The 22,090-nt window shown below is 25.9% G+C and overlaps 1 protein-coding gene across 1 annotated transcript; it reads right to left on the minus strand.

Annotated features, from left to right (window-relative positions):
• Positions 1-629: 629 nt before the first annotated feature.
• Positions 630-14,445, minus strand: LOC145842937 (uncharacterized). Its single transcript, XM_082950411.1, has 13 exons — positions 14,322-14,445; positions 9,256-10,074; positions 8,297-8,418; positions 7,309-7,488; positions 7,086-7,156; positions 6,755-6,878; positions 4,830-4,989; positions 3,448-3,553; positions 2,995-3,253; positions 1,690-2,388; positions 1,352-1,411; positions 1,209-1,290; positions 630-700 (listed from the first exon to the last, which is right to left on the minus strand). Exons 1-13 carry the CDS (start codon positions 14,392-14,394, stop codon positions 630-632), a joined length of 2,826 nt encoding a protein of 941 aa, XP_082806537.1. The 5' UTR covers positions 14,395-14,445.
• Between the last annotated feature and the right edge of the window lie 7,645 nt (positions 14,446-22,090).

A 22,090-nucleotide genomic window follows, 5' to 3' on the forward strand; every position in this document is an offset into this window, starting at 1 on the left:
ATAAGATGTTTCAGTTTTGTTTAATTAGACTTCTACAGCATTTTCTGAAAAAAAATAATAAGTAAATGTAAAGTAATGTAATTAGTATTTTTTTTCGAGCCAACTTAAGTAATTATAAAATATTTATGTAAAACTTATGAAATTATTGTAACTTTTAAGTATGTAACAGAACAGATATTTATTAACACTAATATCATTATGGTTATTACTTTTTACATGTAAATACTTTTTATAATCATTATTATTTATTTTGTGTAAGTAGTTAAAATTATTATTTATAAGAGTAAAACTAGTTATTTTTACTTTAAACGTGATGTGATTTACAAAAAACTTTTATAAATTCTATGTAATCAGCTTTTAATAGAACAAAATACTTTGATCTTTAATTTACTTACATATTTAGATTTGAGGTTTAAAGCTAGGTTAACTTTATTTTAAAACCCATCAGTCAAAATCAAATGGACTTTAAATTATTATTATAAAATAAATAGTTTTTTCAATAGTAAAAACTTATGAATCAATAAAATATTTTTAAGATATTGATTTATTCTTTTATAACTAATATAACCTTATTTTACTTTTAACCCAAATGTAATGACTAATTTGGCTTAGTTTTCAAAATACTAAACTTACTTTTTAACTGTTGTGGGATCTAATTGAGCAGAGTCTAAACCATTGTTGATTTTTGTGTCTACTAGTACTGCGAACATAAACAATATAATTGGAACTTGAAAGTTTGTTTTTTATAGTACTAAATAATAAATACTTTACAAATAGATGTATCACAAAAGTATTTTTGACTCATCAAGTTTGACGCAGCAAGGATCATCAAAAAATAGACTTTATTAGCATGCATAAAAACGATTAATGTTTTTTTTAAAAGGATACAGTTATACTTGCTGCAATTTAAAACTTATTAAAACATGATATAATTTATACTTACGAAAATCATGTAAATGTTATACAATGCTAGACTGTATAATTTTTTGTATGTTTTATTTTGGCGGGTAATTTACATTAGTTATCTTATAGTCTATGCAAAACTGTCCATTTAAAATAGAGAAACAAAAACTTTAATTTTTTATGATAGTTTAAAACAAAACTAGTTTAAATTCGTTTTACTTTAAACATCAATACTACAGATTTGAGCACATAAACTTAAAACATTATCATGTTTATTAATGATTACACTGAAACTTTAAAACAACCTTTATTTTTGTTTTCACATTTTTCGTCCACAATGTTTGGGTTGGTATTATCAAATTTTATGTAATCTTGATTCATATCATGCTGAAAATTGTATGAAATTTAAAAATTAATAATTTAAATAAAATTATATTTGCAAACTTACGAGTATTTTTCTAGGGGATTTCCCATTTTGTAGCTGTCTTTTACCAGGAAGTGGTGATTTCTGAAAATGTTATTAAGCTTCTACTAATTTATACTTGATATTTGTTTTCACTTGTTTAAATATAACTTGTCTATAATGAATCCATAACATTTTACATTTCAGTTCAAACAATTACTAAAAATTATTTAATACTTTTTTTTTACTAAAATAGACCTATCTTCTATAACTTTTACAACAAACTTAAATTGCATGACAATTTTACGTTCAAAACAGATACAGCTTATTAATATGTACACTTAAAGACAAAAACTATATACTTTAGTTAGAAACTATCTTACATTTATTTCCGTGATAAAGCTATTTTTCCTGAACGCAAGCACCTTGGGCGAGCCTTGCGCACATTTGGGGTCTACTTGAATCGCGTCAAACCCCTGATTTATTTTGAAGTTTCTCACTCCCCTGATGCCCACAGGGGACCGGCTGACCAGCTGCAGGTTGGGAGTGAAAATTTTCGGAGGAGTCTGGCACAAATTGGTGTTCGGGGACGTGATCTTTTGCGAGCAGTCGATCGGCACGAAAACGTTTTCGTGAAAGTTCAAAGACTCGGGTGATTTTTGTTCCCTTCTGCTCACAAGTCGCTCGGGCTGCGAACTGGGGCGGGGCTTCAGGTGAGTGTGGCGAGCAGAAAAATCCGTGGGAGTCTTCGAAGTTATTTTGTTGAACTTTTTGTGGTCGCTGAAATCTTCCACGCTCCTGCACTTTGAGTAGTCGACCTCCAGTATCTCGCTGGACAAAGATTCCTGAGAAGATTTCAGGAAACCATCAGGAACTTTGTCGGCAGAACCTTCGTCGTTTTTCAAACACGGAGGGACTGAAACAGTAAAACCGAAAGAATTTTCAGCTTGATCTTTGGGTTGAGAATTCTTCTTAGATGTCGGACCGAGTAAAACTGGGTTTGCTGCCAAAGTTGGAAGGGGAGTTTCACTGGCGGGAATTTTTACTTTCTTTGTTTCTTCCTCCCTAGCAGCGCAAGCGGCCTAAATATAAACACAATATTTAAGACTATCATTTCTAGTAACATCATAAACTGTTTTGTATTTAACTTCATACTTTATTTCGATTTAAAATTAAATAACTATAGAAAAATGGGGACGGGTCAAATATTTACGAAAACACTTTTGCACGAAGGATCATTTTTGTTCGGAGAGTCAATTTTGCACGAGAGTAAAAACAAAAAACTAATAAAAGAAAAGAAAATACCGACCAAGGGAAAGGGGTAACAGTGATAGTTAAAAAAACAGAAAAATAAAATTTAAAAACAAATTCATAAAAAAAAAAGACTTTTAAAAATAAAAACGTTACCGACCAAGGAAAAGGTTTAGGGGTAACAGCGATGGTAAAAAAAAAAAGGAATAAGAAATAAAAAAGTTTCAACCATATTGCAAAAGTGTCTTCGTGTAAAAGTGACCCTTCGTGCAAAAGTGTCCTCACGTGCATAATTGACACCTAAACAAAACAATAAAGAAGGATACTACAATTTATTATATGAGATTTTTTACGGTAGTTAACTCCATTAAAAAAATAAAATTTTCAAGTTAAAATTATATCGTTAATAAAACCTAGTAAATTTTAAAACCACTCACATCACACAAAATCATAAGCAACGAGCAGTCCTGGCTATTGGATGGGTTCTGGGGGCTTGTTGTGGTGGCGGGGCGATTATCGAAGTTCAGCTTGACGCACGCTTTCTCACAAACCGGCTTCTGAACAACAACCGGTTTTTCTATCTTTGGAGTGAGCGGAGGTTTTCTCAGGTCCATGGGTAATTTTAAAGGTGATTCCATGACGGGCTTGTAGTTGGAGAAGTTGTTGCTTATTTGCTCCAGTGTCGGGCCAATCCAGCTGAAAAATTGAAACTCATTTGTCTATCAAGATGTAATTTTTACATAAAAAACTCTATTTAATTACATGATGTTTAAATTAATAATTAATAAAAACGAATAGACATTGTTAAACTGCTTCGGTATAGTTAATTTGACACACATAACTACGGCTTAATATAGAAATTAAAAACAAAAATTGTAATAAAAACAAACCTGAACATAGGTTTTTTTGAGCACATTCCGGTGTAGCCATTGTGCTTTTTTATGAGTCGAAGACTGCACAGTATGTTGGCGATATCATACAATCGACGAATTTTTGCTGAAAAATTATATTGTTTGATTAAAAAACATATACTCTATTGAAACAGATTAGTTTTTATATTTAGAAATTATTTAGTCTTTATTTTACAACAGATTCTTTGTTAGGTATCATCTAGATATGCTTATACATACAAATTTTAATGATAAGTAAAAACTTAATTCAGAATGTCTAGTATTTAGACATTTTTATAATTAAAATGAGAAAGAAACTTGTTAATATAGTTTTTAATTATTTAAATCATTAATAAAAACAAAGAAAAATTAGAAAACTTTGTAATCGAATCATTAAAAGACGATTCAAAACCATAAACATTTATTGTAAAAATACTTAATAATTGGAAATATATTATTTCCTTTCCAGATTTTATTTATGACAACTATTGTATTTCTAGTAGTTTTAAACAACTCTAACACAAGCTTTTTCCTTGAATTTTTTGTCTTCGAATACTCATAAAATTTCTACCATCAAACCACTTTATTTATAATTTTCCGAAAATAATTACTCATATATTTGTGATTTTCACTTTTTAGTTACTTATAAAAGAACATAAAACAAGCAGTACATTGTTTTTCCGAGATAATTACAAGCGATTATGCTGCTAAACCAACAATTATGTTTACCCGAACACGTCACATGAGCATTTATTTTGGCGGGAAAAACTCACGTATGCACGCTTACTTGTTGTGATGCGACAGTTGATTGTATCAAGAAGCAAAAAATTAAGCAACTACAGTTAAGTAAAATATGTGATAGAACTAATATACATATTTCCTTGTGATAATGTTTTGCTGTGAAGTGTTAGTAAGTATAATAAAATTAAACAGGTTGTACAAATATTTACATTTTTTATTATGTGTGGTATTTGTTTGTTAACAAACGCCAAGTACTCAGTTTAATAAATAATACTTTTTTAATTTTAAAATTTATAAGAAAAATCCACCGATTAATAGCTTAAAGTATGTTTTTAAGTGTCTTTTAAAATCAATCTGTTTAAGCATTTTAAGTTTTGAACTGATTATTTAAAACAAATTAAAACATAATTTAAAAAATATCAATGAATAAGATACTTTTACTTAATAAAACTTAGTAGGTCGAAACATATTGTAAACAAAATTTAGTGAATATTTGTAAAAAACTCTATTTATTTTTAAATTTCTAGATACATTAACAAACAGCTTTGTTAAGTCCATTTGCTATAAAACCTAAGAAAATATAGAGTATGTTTATAAAACTAAAAGACAACAAAAAACAAGCACAACTTGGTTAAACTCACGGTATTTCGAATTGCTAGCTGAACCCGGAAACGGGCTGCTGGCACTTCCCGGACAAGGGGAATTTTCTGGGGTGTACCACCCGTCAAGTTGGTTGTCATTGGGTGAGTTGGAATGGTTGTGAAGTATTTTGCTTGCCATGTCCAGTGTAATTGTCTGCTTCTGTTAACATTTCATTTGCTTTCTTATTTATTTGATTTATTTCTAGATATCCATATTTTACCCACAGTTTTTAAATCAAAGTTGTGGTACAAAAAATATTTAAAAATACTATTTAAAAAACTAATATTTTTATTTTAAAATGATTAAATATATACTTAATATATGAAAATATATTATTAAATAAGATTAAAAAATTCAAACTACAAAAAAGCTAGATAGATGTTAATTTTAAATACAAATACTTATAAACAGGGTAAAAATTTAAATTTTTTTAACTGTTGTATTTTTATAACTGTTGTTATGTAGTAAAGTATAAATAGTTGTTCGTCTTTTTAAATTTTACAAACTCAACTTTACAAACGACTAAGGCAACAATTTAAACAAAAAAATCGTTTTTTTTTTATTGTATTTCTAAGTAATTAACTAGAGGAGAAATTAAATATTTTAAGCTGATTAATACTGTAAAATTCTTCTTTTCAAAAAACACTTTATAATTACCTTCTTAATATAAATAACTAAGAATTTTAAGATAGAGAATTTTTAAGTAGTGCAAAAAATAACTACAAAACAATTACTACATCTGCAAAACTAATGTATTAATAATCATCCAAAGATTACTAAGATATTGTTGCTTAAATACAAAAAGTTTACAATTACCAAGGTTTGTCCTTTAAAAGATTTTAAGTATTTTCAAAATGAAAATATTTTAAAACACACTAATTTCAACAAACTATTTGTCATTTACAAAGTAGACAGAAAAAACTTTTGATTTTATTTCAAGTTGCTTTTAAACTTAAATATAGACCAAAGTTTCTAAAAAAAGCATTGTATTTTTATATGGAAACTTTTAAATTATTAAAATAATAAAATATTCAACACTCTTTTTTAATAAATTTTGAGCAAGTTTAAATGGAAAACATGTTTTTAAAATAAACAAATTACAAACGATTAGTTGTTATAATAAGTATTCATAACTTTTCTATTATGCAAAATCATTTAGTCATCTACTTATCTTCTAAAAATTTTGAGAACAACCAAGATATACTATAAAAATTTATATCTATTAGAAAATATAAAATTGATTGTTCAGTTTTACTATTATATTCATTAGTTTATAAAAGTATTTTTGAGTGTATCAATACGATAAACATTATTATGTATACCGGTTAAGTATAAATAAAAATAATTAACTACACTAACCAGTAAAAACATATGCTAGTAAGTCCCTTGTTCAATTTAATTCAATACATAAAAAGCTAATAAGGTTTATATTAATTTTTTTTAAAAGCTTTTAAACAAAATATGTTTATTATAACGTAGGTTTAGTCTCATATGACTCATACTTTGTTTATGTTACTTTATACTTATAAAAAATAATCAACTTAAATGAACTTAACACTCAAGTAAGTTATAATAGAATGCATTTATATTTTCATTTATATTATTTATTGAAACAACATTATTATAAGCAAAAAATTAAATCAAATATCAGAAAACATCTAAATTTCTAAAAGTTGCTAGTTTATTACATTTTGTTTATTAAAAAGTTTTTGCAAATCAAAAACAAAATACCTATAAGTAATCATACTATTAATTAAATATGTTAATTTATAGTTCGTGCATACTTACACACAAATGATAAAAACAAAAATATATTCTCAAATATATCACTAAATAAAAAAGTGTTAAATGATGATAACAATAATAAAATTATACAATCTTTCACAAATTCGGTAAAAAGAAAAAAAAAACAGAGAAAACTAACTGGATGTATTAGGAACATGGCAACAAATCTTCTGCTCAAAACTCCTAAACTTTTATCTCGCTTCTTGTTATTCTTATGAGTTCTTTCAACTTCAGTCAGAAGTAAATTTTCCAACACGTTCTTACTAAAATATAGATGAAAATGAATATATGTGGTAAATAATCTAAGTTAACCTTTCATCCCACCTATTTTGTTGGAACTTAATTTATTTTAATTTACACTCATAATTAATCAAAAATAAAAAAAAGTAATACAATTTTATAGTAAGCAAATCTATCTCAATACCAAATTTTTGTTTAATACATTTCATATGAAATCTATAAGTACAAACTTGTTAGGTTTACCATAATGGTTGATTCGATACCTCATTTCTGCCGCTTGTCCGGTCGTTTCTGCTGCAGACTTTAAAAAAACAATTCAGTAAAACAATATGCTACATATTTAAAAACTACTACTAAAAAATACAAAGTTACTTTTTTTAAATATAAAAATGACACAACTTCGACAGTATAATTGATTTTTATTTTTTTGAAAATTAACTTATTGCAACTAACAATTAGTTTGTTAAGAGTTATTGGGAGATGTGAGTAGCCTCTCCAAGTGTAGTTATTCTTTGCTCGTCTTTCAACAATGAGTATTGATTCCAAAACGTTTATGATGTCATAAATACGCCTTCGACCAGTCTGTAGTTGTTCACTCACCTGATCCAATGCTATCACCACTGGTTCTTTGTGCTGTTATTTTTTAAAGTCTATTTGTAAAATTTTCAGAACAATATTAAAGACATTATTTTAATTACATAAAACATAAAAGCACTTTTTAAATGTTTTTACTAGTTTTAAAATGATATGTTTCTACTAAACTTTATTATATGACAAAGCTTATTTTAAATATAAAACTAGTATAATAGTCACTAATGTGACAAATAATTACACATAGAAAACTATGGGCTTTTACACAACTTCTTACTATATCAAATATAAAGGTTTTATAACTTCTGAGTTAATAAAAATTTATTAAATAAATTTTCAATTAACTTTAGTAAACTATGATGCTCACTAACTATAAATTTTTTAAGCTTACGATTTTCAAAAAATTCACATATCTATAGGCATAAAAATTTGGTATAGATCTACAGACATACTTACTACAGATTTTAAAATCAGGCTGAGCAACATATAAAATTAAATCTTAATAAAAATTTTTTATAAAATTTTAAAAAACAGCAGGCCCGAAGTTAACGAAACATATGTAGTTATATTGTTAGAGTTTCTAATAAAAAACTACATCAGTCAAAATTTATCTTTATTTATACTATATACAAAAGGATATGCAATATTATAATTTCATACATTATTGTTTTGGAAACAAGTCAAAACTGAGCGGTTTCACTTTTGCACAGGTAACACATTTACAGGAAATATTTTTTTAAAATATAAGCTAACTGACTGAAATAAAGTAACACAATAACATTTTTGTTCAATGGTATTCAATATTTACTTGCATACATCAAACAAAACTATAAACAAATAAATAACGTACTGGCATGCTAGAAGCATAAATATTGAGGAACTTTTCACAAAGCAGACCCAAAGATTTTTCTTTTCTGTTAACAGGAGTTTTGCTCTTTGATCCTGGAGTTGTAAATGGAGACTTATTCTTTTCTGTGTAAATCATAATAACCATTTGTAGAAAAAAATCTTAATGTTAATAATAAATTATTTGATGTATAGAAGCTTTTTTTTTCTAGCGTAATTAAAAATTTGAAGTAAAATGTTTTTAGGAAAGTTAAGTAGTTATTCAGCTGCTTAGAAAGCACTTTTTTTTTTGATTGATTGAAGTGAATTTTAAAACATCACTATAGGAGCTAGCTCGAATTAATCATTAAAAAATACTTAGAACACTACAGGTGTAACATATTAATATTCAAAAAAAGGCTAAAACTTTAAACCCTACGTATAGTTTTGAAAAAAGTCTTTAAGACTTGAAATAATTCTTTTTTTGGATTTCTTACTACAATTTTAAAAACTCAAAATACTGAGTATTAATTTAAAGATTGTTTTGTTTCAACTAATAATACTAAGTAGCGTTTTAACTAATCAAATAATTTAAAAATTAAATACCTATAACAAGCATACTAACCATAGTTTGCACTTTTTAATTTGTGCAACTAATTTTTTTTACTAGGCATTACTACTATTTCAAACTTAAGTTTGATATATTTTGTCTAAACTTACATGTAACAAATATCTTTCATAGTTATAGAATTTAACAGATTAGCCAAAAAAGTATACAGAAAGAAAACTATTAGTACCATATTCAGCAATTCATAGTAATTTTTTAAACTTTTTAAAAAGAAACAACTAACTGTAAATACATATAAAAAACTAAATATCAAAAAATTTAGACAGAAAAATATTAAATATACTTTAAAAATGTACATGACTAAACAAATATATTAAAAGAACTTATATACTTGAATTAAAACAAAGCTCAAATACCTGAGTTGAATAGGAATGCCTTGCTTGGAGTTTGAAGACAGGAAGAAGTAGAAGAACAAGCAGGTGAGCTATCATAAGACGAATCAAATGAGACATTTAAATCTCTGCCATCAGCATCCCATAAAACAAGACTTTTCTTTGAGTTTGGTAATGAGCGTGATAAATGTACATACTCATTTTTAAGTGCATAGGGACTAGATTTAAGTTTTTCTGCACTTTTTATGCTTACATGGCTAAATTTTTTGCTTGAAGGGGTTCTGTAACCTGCTGTGGTTACTTTGGGCGGCAACGAAGTTCCAAATTTTGCGGTTTTCTTTTCTAAGTGCTGACACTTTTTAGGAGTTCCAATAAACTTTACTGATTTTGTAGTATTAATCGAATCAGCTTTAAAAATTTTAGCACTTGAGGGCACCTTGGATGGTGAAATAACTTTTATTTGCTGTCCAAGCTGGGAAACTGCAGTAAAAGTAGTCTTTTCCTTACCTATGAGCTTTGGTTTAATACCTCTAAACAGCGTTTTCCCAACAAAATTAGTTGTTTGATTCTTATTACTATAATCAACTTGATAACTAAATTGCCTATTATTTGATACATTAGTTTGGATAGTGTTAATACTTTTATTTGGACTATTTTGTTGTAAATTGGAACTGGTTAGTTTTAAACTATGGTGGTGGACTTTATGAGGAAGTTGAACTAAAATTTTTGGCTGAACAGTTGAGCATTGAGTTTTAGGTTGTGAAACTATTCTATTAATGACAACCATATCCTTTTTCATACATTTGTTTTCTTTGGATGATACAATTCTACTAGGCTCAACCTCTGTAAAAAACATTTATATTTTTAATTATTAAATCTAATCTATACAATATCAAATATAAGTTTTGACTGAACCTGGAACATTTTTTTTATAACTACCTTTAATATTATTTGTTAAAAAGTTTTTCAGACATTTATTGACTATAAAACTTTCAATTGTGTATAATCAAAATTTTTACAATTTTTTGTGAAGTTGTTTATATATAATAATGACAATAAAGAGTATATGTTAATCTTTAAAAGGAGTTTTGTTAAATTTAAAAACCATATTATGATGTAGTTATATTAGGTTTTTTAAATGAAGCTATTGAAACAAAATTTAAGATGAAAAAAAATTGTCAGTGACACTAATTTCACAATTTAATGTACTTGTTTTTTAATTTAGGTTTTCTTGTTAAGTTATTATCAATTCTAACTTGTAAAGCTGACACCTTTGGAAATATTCTAAATGTTTGACTACTGACACAAAAAATATTCATACAAGTGAACGAAAATAGGACTCACTTGTTTTATCCTATTTATTAGTAATTCTTATAAAAAATATTTTACAAGATGTCTCTTATATGTAGGAAATGCACTAGTCTAGAAAGTAGGTATACTTGTAGATGATGTTCGCATTAAATATTACTGAGTACTTACTCTTAAGGTTAATTACTTGGAAACTTTTTCAGTGGTGTATGCTAGTAAAATTGTTTCTTTTAGTTTTTCAAAATCTGTTTAAATTCTTTTTTTTTCAATGAACAGGAACCGGTCAAAATTACACAAGGTTACTAATTTGTTAGAGGGCACAAAATTGCACGAAGATAAATTTGCATCAAGGGTCAGATTTGAACAAATTACAATTTTGCATGAGAGTAAGAAGAATACAAAAAATCAAAAAGTTACTGACCAAGTGTAAGGGTTAGCAGAAAAAAAAACTAATAAAAATTATTAAAAAAAAGAAAAGAAAAATGAATAGAAAAAAATGATCAAAAAAAGAAAAAATACTAAAACTAAAAAAATTACATGTGCAAAAATGTCTTAGTGCAATTCTATCCCCTCGTGCAAAAGTGTTTTTGTGCAATTTTCTAAGCTTGTGCAAATCTGACAGCTACCCTAACGAATAATGTCCTAAGTAGACTATTGCAAAGTACAAACATAGTTAGATTTTATAGTTCGTCTAGTATTTGGCTTATAAACTGTGGATTTTACAAATTTCAATAAATTTCTTTATATTGATTTGTACAATTTATTCCAAATGCATATTGATTCTTTACCAGTGTTTTGTAATTTTTAATAGTTCCTCTTTAAAACTAACACAGTTTTTACATATGTTTAATGCTATTTTTAGATAACAATCCAATAAACCTAGCTTATATGCTTTTGGGAAGACACTAGACCTTAAAAATTGATTTATCAGGTTGATTTATGTTGGTTTTCTATATGCATACATTTGTGTGGAGTGCATTTCACTTCTGTGTCTAAAAATACTAACTTAACATTGGCAGATCTTTCTTAAGTAATTTTTAAAGTTTAATGCAGTACATTCATTTGATGATATTTGTGTATAAATCATTTTTATTTTTTGAGAGCTTAACTCTGAAATTTGTCAACTTTTGTTTTTTATAACATCTACTTAAAGATACTTTTATCAAGGTTACAAAAAAGGGCTTCTTTTGAAAAACTCAATGTAGTAATTGAATCAGCAAATACCACCTAAAAATATCTGAGTACCCACTCTAGCATCGAGTAAGAGTTAATATATATATATATATATATATATAAGATGTAACGTTATAAGGCGTTAAATCATGGAGATCCTGATAAGCTAAGCTTATTGGAATGTATACCACAGATGTTCTTGTGCTAAAACTTTATTTCAACTAACGGCGTTTCACTGCTCTCAAATAAATTTAAGAACAGATCTACGGAGTCTATAAAATGTTAACACACATTAGAAAAAAAGCAGAAAAAAGCATGTATAATTATGTATAGTATTTATCTAGGTAGTAACTATAAATGGACTTTATGGTTTAAAAACAAAGTTTGGGATAAAAGCATTAAATTATAAAATTGTCTACAAAAAAAACAAATTTAATAAAAGTAGGCACTAACCTCAAAAAGCTCTAAGAATAGGCAAGTTTTAAAAATGAAAATTAAATTGAGTTGTGCAGAAATGTTACGTCATAATAATTTTAACAAATTGTTCAATAATTTATACAGCTTAAAAACATGAAGTATTAAACTTGCAAGTATATGTGAGTTTTGTGAAATAAATTAGTACATAAATAGACAGAGTTATTTAAAGTAGAATTGTCGGTTATGGGGACAGATATTTGATAAATCTTGCCGCTTATTCAGAAGTAGGTCTTTATCAACCTGGTCTTTATCTTTGTCAACTTGCAATACAGAAAGAGCAGTAATTGCAGCAGAAGATAAAGACCTACTTCTGAATAAGCGGCAAGATTTATCGAATATCTGTCCCCATAACCGACGATTCTACTTTAAATAACTCTGTCTATTTATGACTAATTTATTTCACAAAACTCACATATACTTGCAAGTTTAATACTTCATGTTTTTAAGCTGTATAAATTATTGAACAATTTGTTAAAATTATTATGACGTAACATTTCTGCACAACTCAATTTAATTTTCATTTTTAAAACTTGCCTATTCTTAGAGCTTTTTGAGGTTAGTGCCTACTTTTATTAAATTTGTTTTTTTTGTAGACAATTTTATAATTTAATGCTTTTATCCCAAACTTTGTTTTTAAACCATAAAGTCCATTTATAGTTACTACCTAGATAAATACTATACATAATTATGCATGCTTCTTTCTGCTTTTTTTCTAATGTGTGTTAACATTTTATAGACTCCGTAGATCTGTTCTTAAATTTATTTGAGAGCAGTGAAACGCCGTTAGTTGAAATAAAGTTTTAGCACAAGAACATCTGTGGTATATATATATATATATATTTAATTATATAAAAACTATAATTCAAACAGCTGTTTCACACATTGAATTGTAAAATTTCATGTGATTGTCAGTAAGTTACAGTTTATTATAATAGTGAACAGAAATTTCGATTTTAGAATTTTTTATCATAATTATGACGTAGTAATGGTACAGTTTATTGTACGATTAGTTGAATTTGAAATACGCTGTGAATGTTATTCTATGCTTTTTAGGAAAGTTTAAAAAGGTTATTTTGGAAAAATGTTTTAAGAAATCGATCAGAACTTTGTATAAAACCTTTAATATATATATAAATATATGTGAGGCAATTGTCATCTAAAAAAGGGTTTGTCAAATTCATTTTCCTAGTTGCCCACTTTAGCAGATTTCCTTCCTTTATTGATTAATTACCTATTGCTTTGCACCCTTACAGATTACCAAAAGTTTTTTGAAATTTTTTTTTAGGTTTTCTGAATTTCTTCCAAAAAAAAAAATTTTTTTGGTCCATTTTTAGTATAAAACTATAATTCAAAAAATGTCTTAAATTGTACAACAATGTTTAAAAGATACTGTAAAACTATTTGAAATGACTATTTTATTTTAAAAGTTTTAAATGGTACAAAAATGTTTCATCTTTATCATAGACATTTTGTATCTAATAAAATTTTATCACTTAACATGTAAAATTAGTTAAAAAATCCAGATTTTTCCTGGTAGTTTAGTGATTTTTGTACAAAATTCTAGGTTTTTTTCAAAATTTCTCAAATGCCAGGTTTTTCTAGGTTTAATTTGCCTAAATTGTCAAGTTCTAGGTTTTTCCATAGTTCTAGGTTTTTTGGAAACCCTGAGGTTATTGTATCTTAATATTAACCACTTTTAAAAACCATAGTTTAAAACTTATCTCAGGGTAAACTACCAAAAAGCAAGGCAAATTTTGTAAGATAGCAAGCTAAAAAATAAAACTGTAGAACTGCCTAATATTTAAAAATTAGCCCTTCACTAGTTATTGCCTCTTAAAAATCAAAACAACCCTTTTGAAAAGCCCTGATCTACAAGTATGCCTGCACTTCTAACCAGTGCACAATCTACATTGGAGATACATCTTGCGAGATATTTTTGAGTATTGCTAATAACAAAGGACAAGACAAATGAGTTCTATTTAAAATATTACACAACATTTATGTTAGTTAATATTTTTTTTAATTATTTTGTGCTTCAATTCAGTGTAAGATACATTACTCACATAGCATTTAGTTTTTGATATCTTAATACAAAAATAAAACAATTTCTGTATAATTTTGAGAATACTTACCTATTGTTAATTTATTTGACAAACTTTCATCTAGTTTTCTTCGTTTTTTGTCTGGAGGTAAATTTGTCTTCATAGTAAATTTTCAATACATGTAAAGTTTATAGTTTGTTAAAATTAAGAGTTCTAAACAAATTAAACAATAGTAAGGTTTTTATTTAAGATAAAAAAAAAACTTGTTATAGCTGGAGTTTTTTTTTTGAAATTATAAATAAGAAAAAACTGTACTTAATACTAACAACTTTTTTGTTTAAACAACTTATATTTGAAGTCTTTAGATCTATTTCTTTAAAAAACGCAAAAACAAGTATTATATTTTTAAGTTATATGATTAAGATATTAATACCTTTAAATTTATTTTTCAAACTTTAAAACAGAATTTAACTTCATAAATACTAAGATAACAAAAACAAAATTGACTTGCTATAAAATTAAAACCTCACTCAGTCTTCATTATAGCTAAGCATATTTTATGATATTATGTTTTATTGAATATTAACCAAGTATGTCCTAACTTATTTTGTTTCACTACTTAGAAACTGATAATTAAATGTACTTATAACTTTTATAAGTTTTAATATTATTTTTAACAAATGATCTGAATTACTGAAATATTAGCTTTTCACATGAAAATAAATTTATGACTGTTATGTTAACTATGTACAAATCTTTTATAATTAATACTTACAAATTAAAGCAAAAAATGTAAACTTAATGTTAAGCATTTGTTAATTAAAAATTTTATATATAAATATACACATATGTAAATAATTACATACTTAATTTTATATACAAAAATGTGTAAATCTTGTTTTTTACAATTATAAGCTTAACTAAAATATTAAGTGTTTGGAATAAAAAAAAATTCACTTGTTAGCTTTGCATGCATATAAAAAGTAGTTTGCACACTTGTAACTGAAGATAATTCAGTTTGAGCTTTTTCAAAATTAGTTTGGCCGCGTTTAGAGACCACTTATAAAAAACACCATTTTATCACATTTAGTTTGTCTTGTTGGCGGTAATCACTTTTTATAATGAAACTAAATATACTTCATAAGTTTTGTTAAAAGTATCCAACATGTTTTAGACACAGATGAATTAATATATATTTATATACATATAAGTCGCCTCTAGATACTAGATTAACTTTTAGATAAATTATTTAAATAATTCAAGGCTAACAAGAAGTTCAACTTATAAAATATAAATACGTTTAACATTTTAACTAATACTGAAAAAAATCGATAAAAAATCATTATTAGGACGAGGATATTTAAAAGTTCATGTACTGTAACAAAAAAAAAGGCTTTAAAACTAAACAAAATTTATTTATCAATATAACTTTGTGCTTTTGATAAGCTTTAATAATAATTTTTTTTTTTGAATTTAGTTCGTAAAATCTTAGTTATTTAAGTAACCTTATATTTTAAAGAAACCATTTTTTTCTGAACTGAATTACTGAAATCTTTTAACAACTAAAACTATTGATTTTGAAACAAATAAACATTGTAAATGCAAGGTTTTTATTAACGTAAATCTGTAAAAAAACAAAGTTTTAAGAAACTAACAGAAGTATTAAAAAACGTTTCAAAACTTTTATTAGGATATTATTTTTTCTAAATAGCTTGTTCTGTTTAAAAAAGCTTCGAGTAAAAATTATAAGAAACCTACTTAAAAAATCGAAGCTAAGTTTTTATAAATAAGAACATACAAAAAAAACGTTTAATGACTTAATTTTTTTTTAATATGTTATTAATTCTCTTGATATTTTTTCTTTAACGTTGTAAATTGATCACTTTAATGTTAAAGTTTTCTGGTTCATTATTTTCTAAACTCATTTTCATAGTCGACCCCTTGGCAGACCTTACCAAAAGTCTCCTTTATTACAAATCGTCCATTTACCAATAAACTAACTATATACTTTTCGCTTCCTTATTCAGTTATTGTTCCAGGTAACCAAAGTTGCTCTTTTTTGGAAACCTGGTCTAATTCATATAAAGAAAGTACTTTACCAAGTTACATTACTTAAATAAACGTTTTTTATAAATACTATAAATTTTATAGAAATTATTGTAGTGCTGATTACATCTATCTCGTATCGTACTTTAATTTTAATAAGACTGTATTGAATTTTAGTTTTAATACTTAAAGAATTATGTAAAAATCTTGAAGATTTTCGAAGGTCAACTAACTCTTTTAGTTCTTAGGGTACTCAGCAGCTTTCTAGAAATAACGGACAACTTTATATAAAAGTCTTTCGCTGTCCGTTCTTGTTCAAATCTGACAAAGAAGAGTCTGTGTGTAGTGTAAAGTTCGTATAAGTATTTAAAAAACATTATTTAAATTTCAAGAAATGACTTATTGTAAATTTATTTTACATTTTTAAGAAAAAAATGTGTTTGGTATGAGGTTGGAATCTTGAATACTATAAGTTAAAGCAGGGCTTCCCAAAGTGGGCGATATCACCCCCCTGGGGGCAATTTTAGTAAGTCGGGGGGCGATAATTAGGAAGGGGGCGAAAGCGTGGGCGATAACTAGTAAGGGGGCGAAAAGGGGGCGATTTTAAAATTTTTGGCAGTTATAAAACTTTTACTCTTTACCTTGCTATTTTACTAGTTTTAGCTTGCTATTAAATATTTGACCCTGAGGTAAAACTTAAACAAAAAAGTTTATTTTGTTTATGTAAAATATAGAAAAAAAACCAATTGCTTATGACTCCTACTTTTAAGTAAATTACATATTATCATTTATATATTTTTTTATTTAAAATTACATAGATCATAGACGATCGGAATCCCTCTCGACATTTTATAACCTGACATATATTTTATTTGTGATCATAAATGGTTTATAAAAATCTATGTTGTCTATTATTAAGTATCACCTCACGATATTTCCAATTGTTTTTTGAAAATTTAATAAGTTAGACTAAGAAATAAAACTATACAGGGTTGCCAATTTACCTAGAAACCTGGAAAAGCCTAAAGTTTGACAATTTAGGCAAAAAAAAACCTGGAAAAATCTGAAATGTTTAACAATTTGATATATTAAATAGTAAAATTTCTCTTTGTCACAAAAAAGCTATCATATAGATAAAAATATGAGTCCCTCCGAGGCAGATCTTTTTGAAGTAAACGACTTACAGGAAATCTTCTCAGACTTACAAACTGACCTTGAACTTAAAGTATATTTTTGTAAAGAACGATCTGAAAGCTTTTAGACTCAACAAAAACTAAACCAAAAGCTTCCAAACATTTAAGAGAAATTTAGATTGTTCTTTATAGCTTTTCCTTCTAGCTATTTTATTAAAAAGCTTTTAGTTCACTTATCAACATTTTGAGCAAAAGATCTAATCTAGATATTCGTAAAGGAGTTGACTTAAAGCTTTATATTACTGACTATGAATTAGATATAAAAAACTTGTATGCATTCATGAACATCATCCATCACATTATATTAGACTTCAGTAGCAACATTATTTTATGTAAGTTTTTTTTTTAATTTGATTTTTAAAATGTTTCTTATTTAACCTGGTTTGTATTGAATTTAAGTAGTCTTTTTATAATAACAATTTTATTAAATTATTTATTCTACAACAGGTTTGCATAATGTCTAATGAATATTAATTACGGTAGACTTTCTCTTGAGTTCGCACTTTTTACCTAAAAAAAGTGCAAATCTATATTTTCTTAAGTTTAACATAAAAAAAAAGTCTATTACTAACTAAGTATCAATAAAACAAAAAAATTATAATATTTTATAGCTTATATAGATCTATTTTTTAAATGTATGTTTGTTTTATGTTTTAGTGGATTTCATGTTTATTCATAACATTATTGCATATAACATATTGAAATTTGTCATTTTGTAAAAATAAATGATAATGCATTTTTGAGTTCGCCTTTTTTCAATTTTGTTCAAAGTGCGAACTTAAGCGGAAGTCTACTGAAACTATTAGATGGTTTATGTTTTAAAAATGTTAATAGTTTTTTTTTGTGATCTGGTTAATTTTGTAGTTTATATTTGTCGTTTTACATCACACTAAAAGTTTTTAAAGCATAGTGATTAAAATATTTGTTTGAAAAACATTTATTTAATCTTGTTTAATCTGTATGAATAAAAAAATCTTGATAGCCATTAAAGTTTTTATATCAAAAAAGATTTTTTTTGGTTTTAAAAGAGTATAGATTTAAGGTCTTTATTTAAGATGACTTAAAATTTTTCATTAAAAAGATTCTTAAACTAATTTTTATTTTCTAACTTGATTTATTATTGTTAAAAAATCTATATATATTGAGGATTTTTAAACTATTAATACAACTGATTTTTGTTTTATCTTAATTCAAAATATCTTAGCAATTATAATGTGTTGTTTATTTAAATATTTCAACACTAGCTTTTAGTGTTTCACTATTTTTCTCTGTTAAATTTTTATAGGCTAATAGCTAGAAAAAAGATAAATACAATTAAATAAGCCATCAAAAAGACTGCTACAGTTACAAAACAAAATTTTAACCTAATTAAAAGTTATTCTTTTAATTGATTACTTTCTGTTCACAGAATTAACTGTAAAACATTTGATTTTTTTTTTCAAATTTAAACTAAGATAAAAAAAATTGTTAGAATTAAGGTTTAGTTTCCTAAAGGTTATTCCAAGTCAAATGCTATTTCATGGTATTCTACTACGCAACATATATTTTAAAATATTTAAAATTAGATTTTTAACTTTACAGCTAACTTGCTTATAATATATCTTCGCATTGAAATTTATAATTTTACTGCATTAACTGAAGCTGTTGATAAAACTACTTTTCATATGAGATAATCAATCAGTCGGTCAAACTTCCTCAAACTAAATTAGAAATTATGTTTTAATATTTTTTTCATTCTGTGTAAAATAAACTGTTTATTATTTTATAGTTTTTTAATCTCTGGTATAGTAATTTTGAAATATGCCTATTTATAAAAAAAATAAGTATTTTGTGCGGCTTAAATAAGTTACTTGGTATTAATTTCTAAATGTAAAATTCGTTATATGAGAGATTATTACAATGCTTAATTTTGATACTTAATATTTTGAAAAACGCTTTTAACTTTGGTTTCAGTTCAGAATAGTATTTCTTAGATCACAATAATACTAAATCATTTTATTACAGTTTCTCTTGAGTTTTTTTATTTTCTTATACGTTATTTTTCTAAATTATGCAGCCCGCAATCACATTTTTTAACGAGTTGAAACTAGAAAATATTTTTTTAGTAAATATGAATTGCTGACTACAAAAGTTGTCCACCACTAACATAAAAGTTTTATTAGTTTTGAATTTTACATATTTAAAAAGGATTGATTACAAGTTACAAAAGGCTTTTTAATAATTAAGTATTTTAATATACTTTACTGGGCTTATAAGAAAATAACTGTAGATTATTTTCTAAAGCCCTGTAAACTACTTTAAACATAGCCCAAAAGTGCGTGCATAAGAAGTACCAGACTAAATTACATTTCGAACACAACTTTTTTGGCTTAAAATTTTGTATTCAAGAGAAAAACTATTTTGTAAAATCGTGGGGGGCGATTTTTTTTCAAATTTCTGAAAAGGGGGCGATTTAGTAAATAAGTTTGGGAAACCCAGAGTTAAAGTTTTTTTTTCTATTGTTATAACTATGAACGATTTCTGTTTGTAAATGTCGTAGTATATAATAACGTTTTGTTTTATTTTGAAACATAAATAAAAAAGAAAAAAAAAATCATCGACAAGAGGAAGAATTTAATACAATTGAAGTAATTACAGACGAGCTCGTACCTGATTGAAATTATTAAAGAAGTTTCGTATATTCAAGTTTACTTGTAGTTTTTTAGAGAATTTCAAGATATACTGGGTATCTTTAAAACTCATGCTAGTTTTAAGGACTCTTTTTTTTCTAAATACTAAGTTCTTTAGTTATGTTTTTGCTTTTTTCCAGTATTCGAGCTTCAAGAGCATGATTTTTTTTATGGTATCTATACATAAGCTTAAAAGTTTCAGCCTGTTTTTTAGCTTCAAAAGTTACAATTTTAATCAAATATGATAAAAAGCAATACAAAAATATGAAATGTTATTAAGTGTTATTAAACATTTATTTGCTTAAGCTAATTAGGAAATTCAATCAGGAGTAATTTAGAAATATAACAATGTTTTAGCAAAAGACTTTCAACAGTTTTAGTAGTAGCTTAGATAAATAGGATTAAAAACATTTATACTTATCAAAAACATTCCAAGTTTCTAAAAAGGTTGTTCTGATCAAACTAATTATTTATACTGTGTGAAAAAGAATTCAGTGAGCAGATCTTCTATTTTTAACTGCTAATTAATTTAATCAATATATTTAGTAATGGAATACCGACTTCCTGTAATATATTAATTTTTACCTTGCTTTAAAGTGAAAGAAATAGTGTCAGAGGTAAATAAGGATAAAAAAAATAAATCGAAATAATTAGTTATACTTTTATATTTTTACAAGTTAAATATTTTGCCATGGTTCGTAAAAACTTTTTTTTTTAATTTATGAATTAAAATTTTAAATGAATATAAATTCAATGTATATATATGTAATTATTAAATCTAAGTTATGATAAAGTAAAAATCAATAATGAAAAAAAATAAATTAATTAATTAGAAATTTGCACAAATTCAATATGTTTATTTTTTAGACTACTTAAGCTTTCATGTTATAATAAAATTTAAGGTTGCATTATAAGTCTATATTATTATTTTTTAGTTATGTATGTTTAAGAGATCTTAAGTACTTTTATTTCTACATTTTTCTATGAAGTACTCAAGCTTAAATGAGAGTTTTTTTTCAATATTTCACTTTTACTTTTTGATTTTTAATATCATCATAAACCAGTCTTGTTTTTAGTCAATCAGGTTTTAAAGAGTAAAATCTATGTATTAAACAATGGACTAAAAAGATTTATCTTAGAATTGATAAAAGACTCAAGAAGATATATTTTCAAACCTTTTAATTTAAATTTATTGTTTGTTTTTATATTTTTTGTTAATATTAAAACAATACTTAATTATTTTAAATTTCTATAATAAAATACTTTAAATGAAAGCTAGAAATTAGTTCAGAATATAACTTTTTATTGTTTTGAATTATAAGTAATAAAGATGTCAAGAAGAGGTATCAAAAGGAGCTATGGAAATTCAAAGAGGCAGCATTTTCCAGTTACAAATTGTTGAGTTCTGATTTCAGCAGAAGGTCTAACAGGAGAAGTCCAGAAAAAGGTAATAAAAATTCAAGACCGAAGATAGTTATCGTGTCAAACCTTCTTGCAAACGTCGTCCGCACCCAAGTGAAAAATGTATATAGGAAGTTTGATGATTGCACCGTAACAACGCAGTACTATGATAGAACTAACGATCTACTGGCTTACTGCACTTTCGAAAGTGCAACTGCCGTTTATGATGTCAAGATTGAAGGGCATATGAAAAAAAGGAGCTTTATGTGAAAAGAAAGAGACTTAACTTTCAGTTTGATCTGAAGGAAGAGCGTGGAAAGAGCTTAAAATCTAATTCTTATTTAGTTCAAACAAAAAGTACTTTAGAAACAGTAGCTACAGGAGAGATAGGAGGTCTTGCGGACATGATCAGATAGAGTTTCTAGGTGGAATTGAAGAAATGATTTCTCCACCAGACATATGTTTTGAAAATTCAAATTTCATTCCGCCAACAGAACATGCTCTTGGTAATTACTTTTTGGTAAAGTACTTTTGCTTGTAGAACTCTTTT

Source organism: Thalia democratica, chromosome 8, assembly GCF_965202585.1.
Source record: "Thalia democratica chromosome 8, ktThaDemo2.hap1.1, whole genome shotgun sequence".
Taxonomy (NCBI): Eukaryota; Metazoa; Chordata; class Thaliacea; order Salpida; family Salpidae; genus Thalia; species Thalia democratica.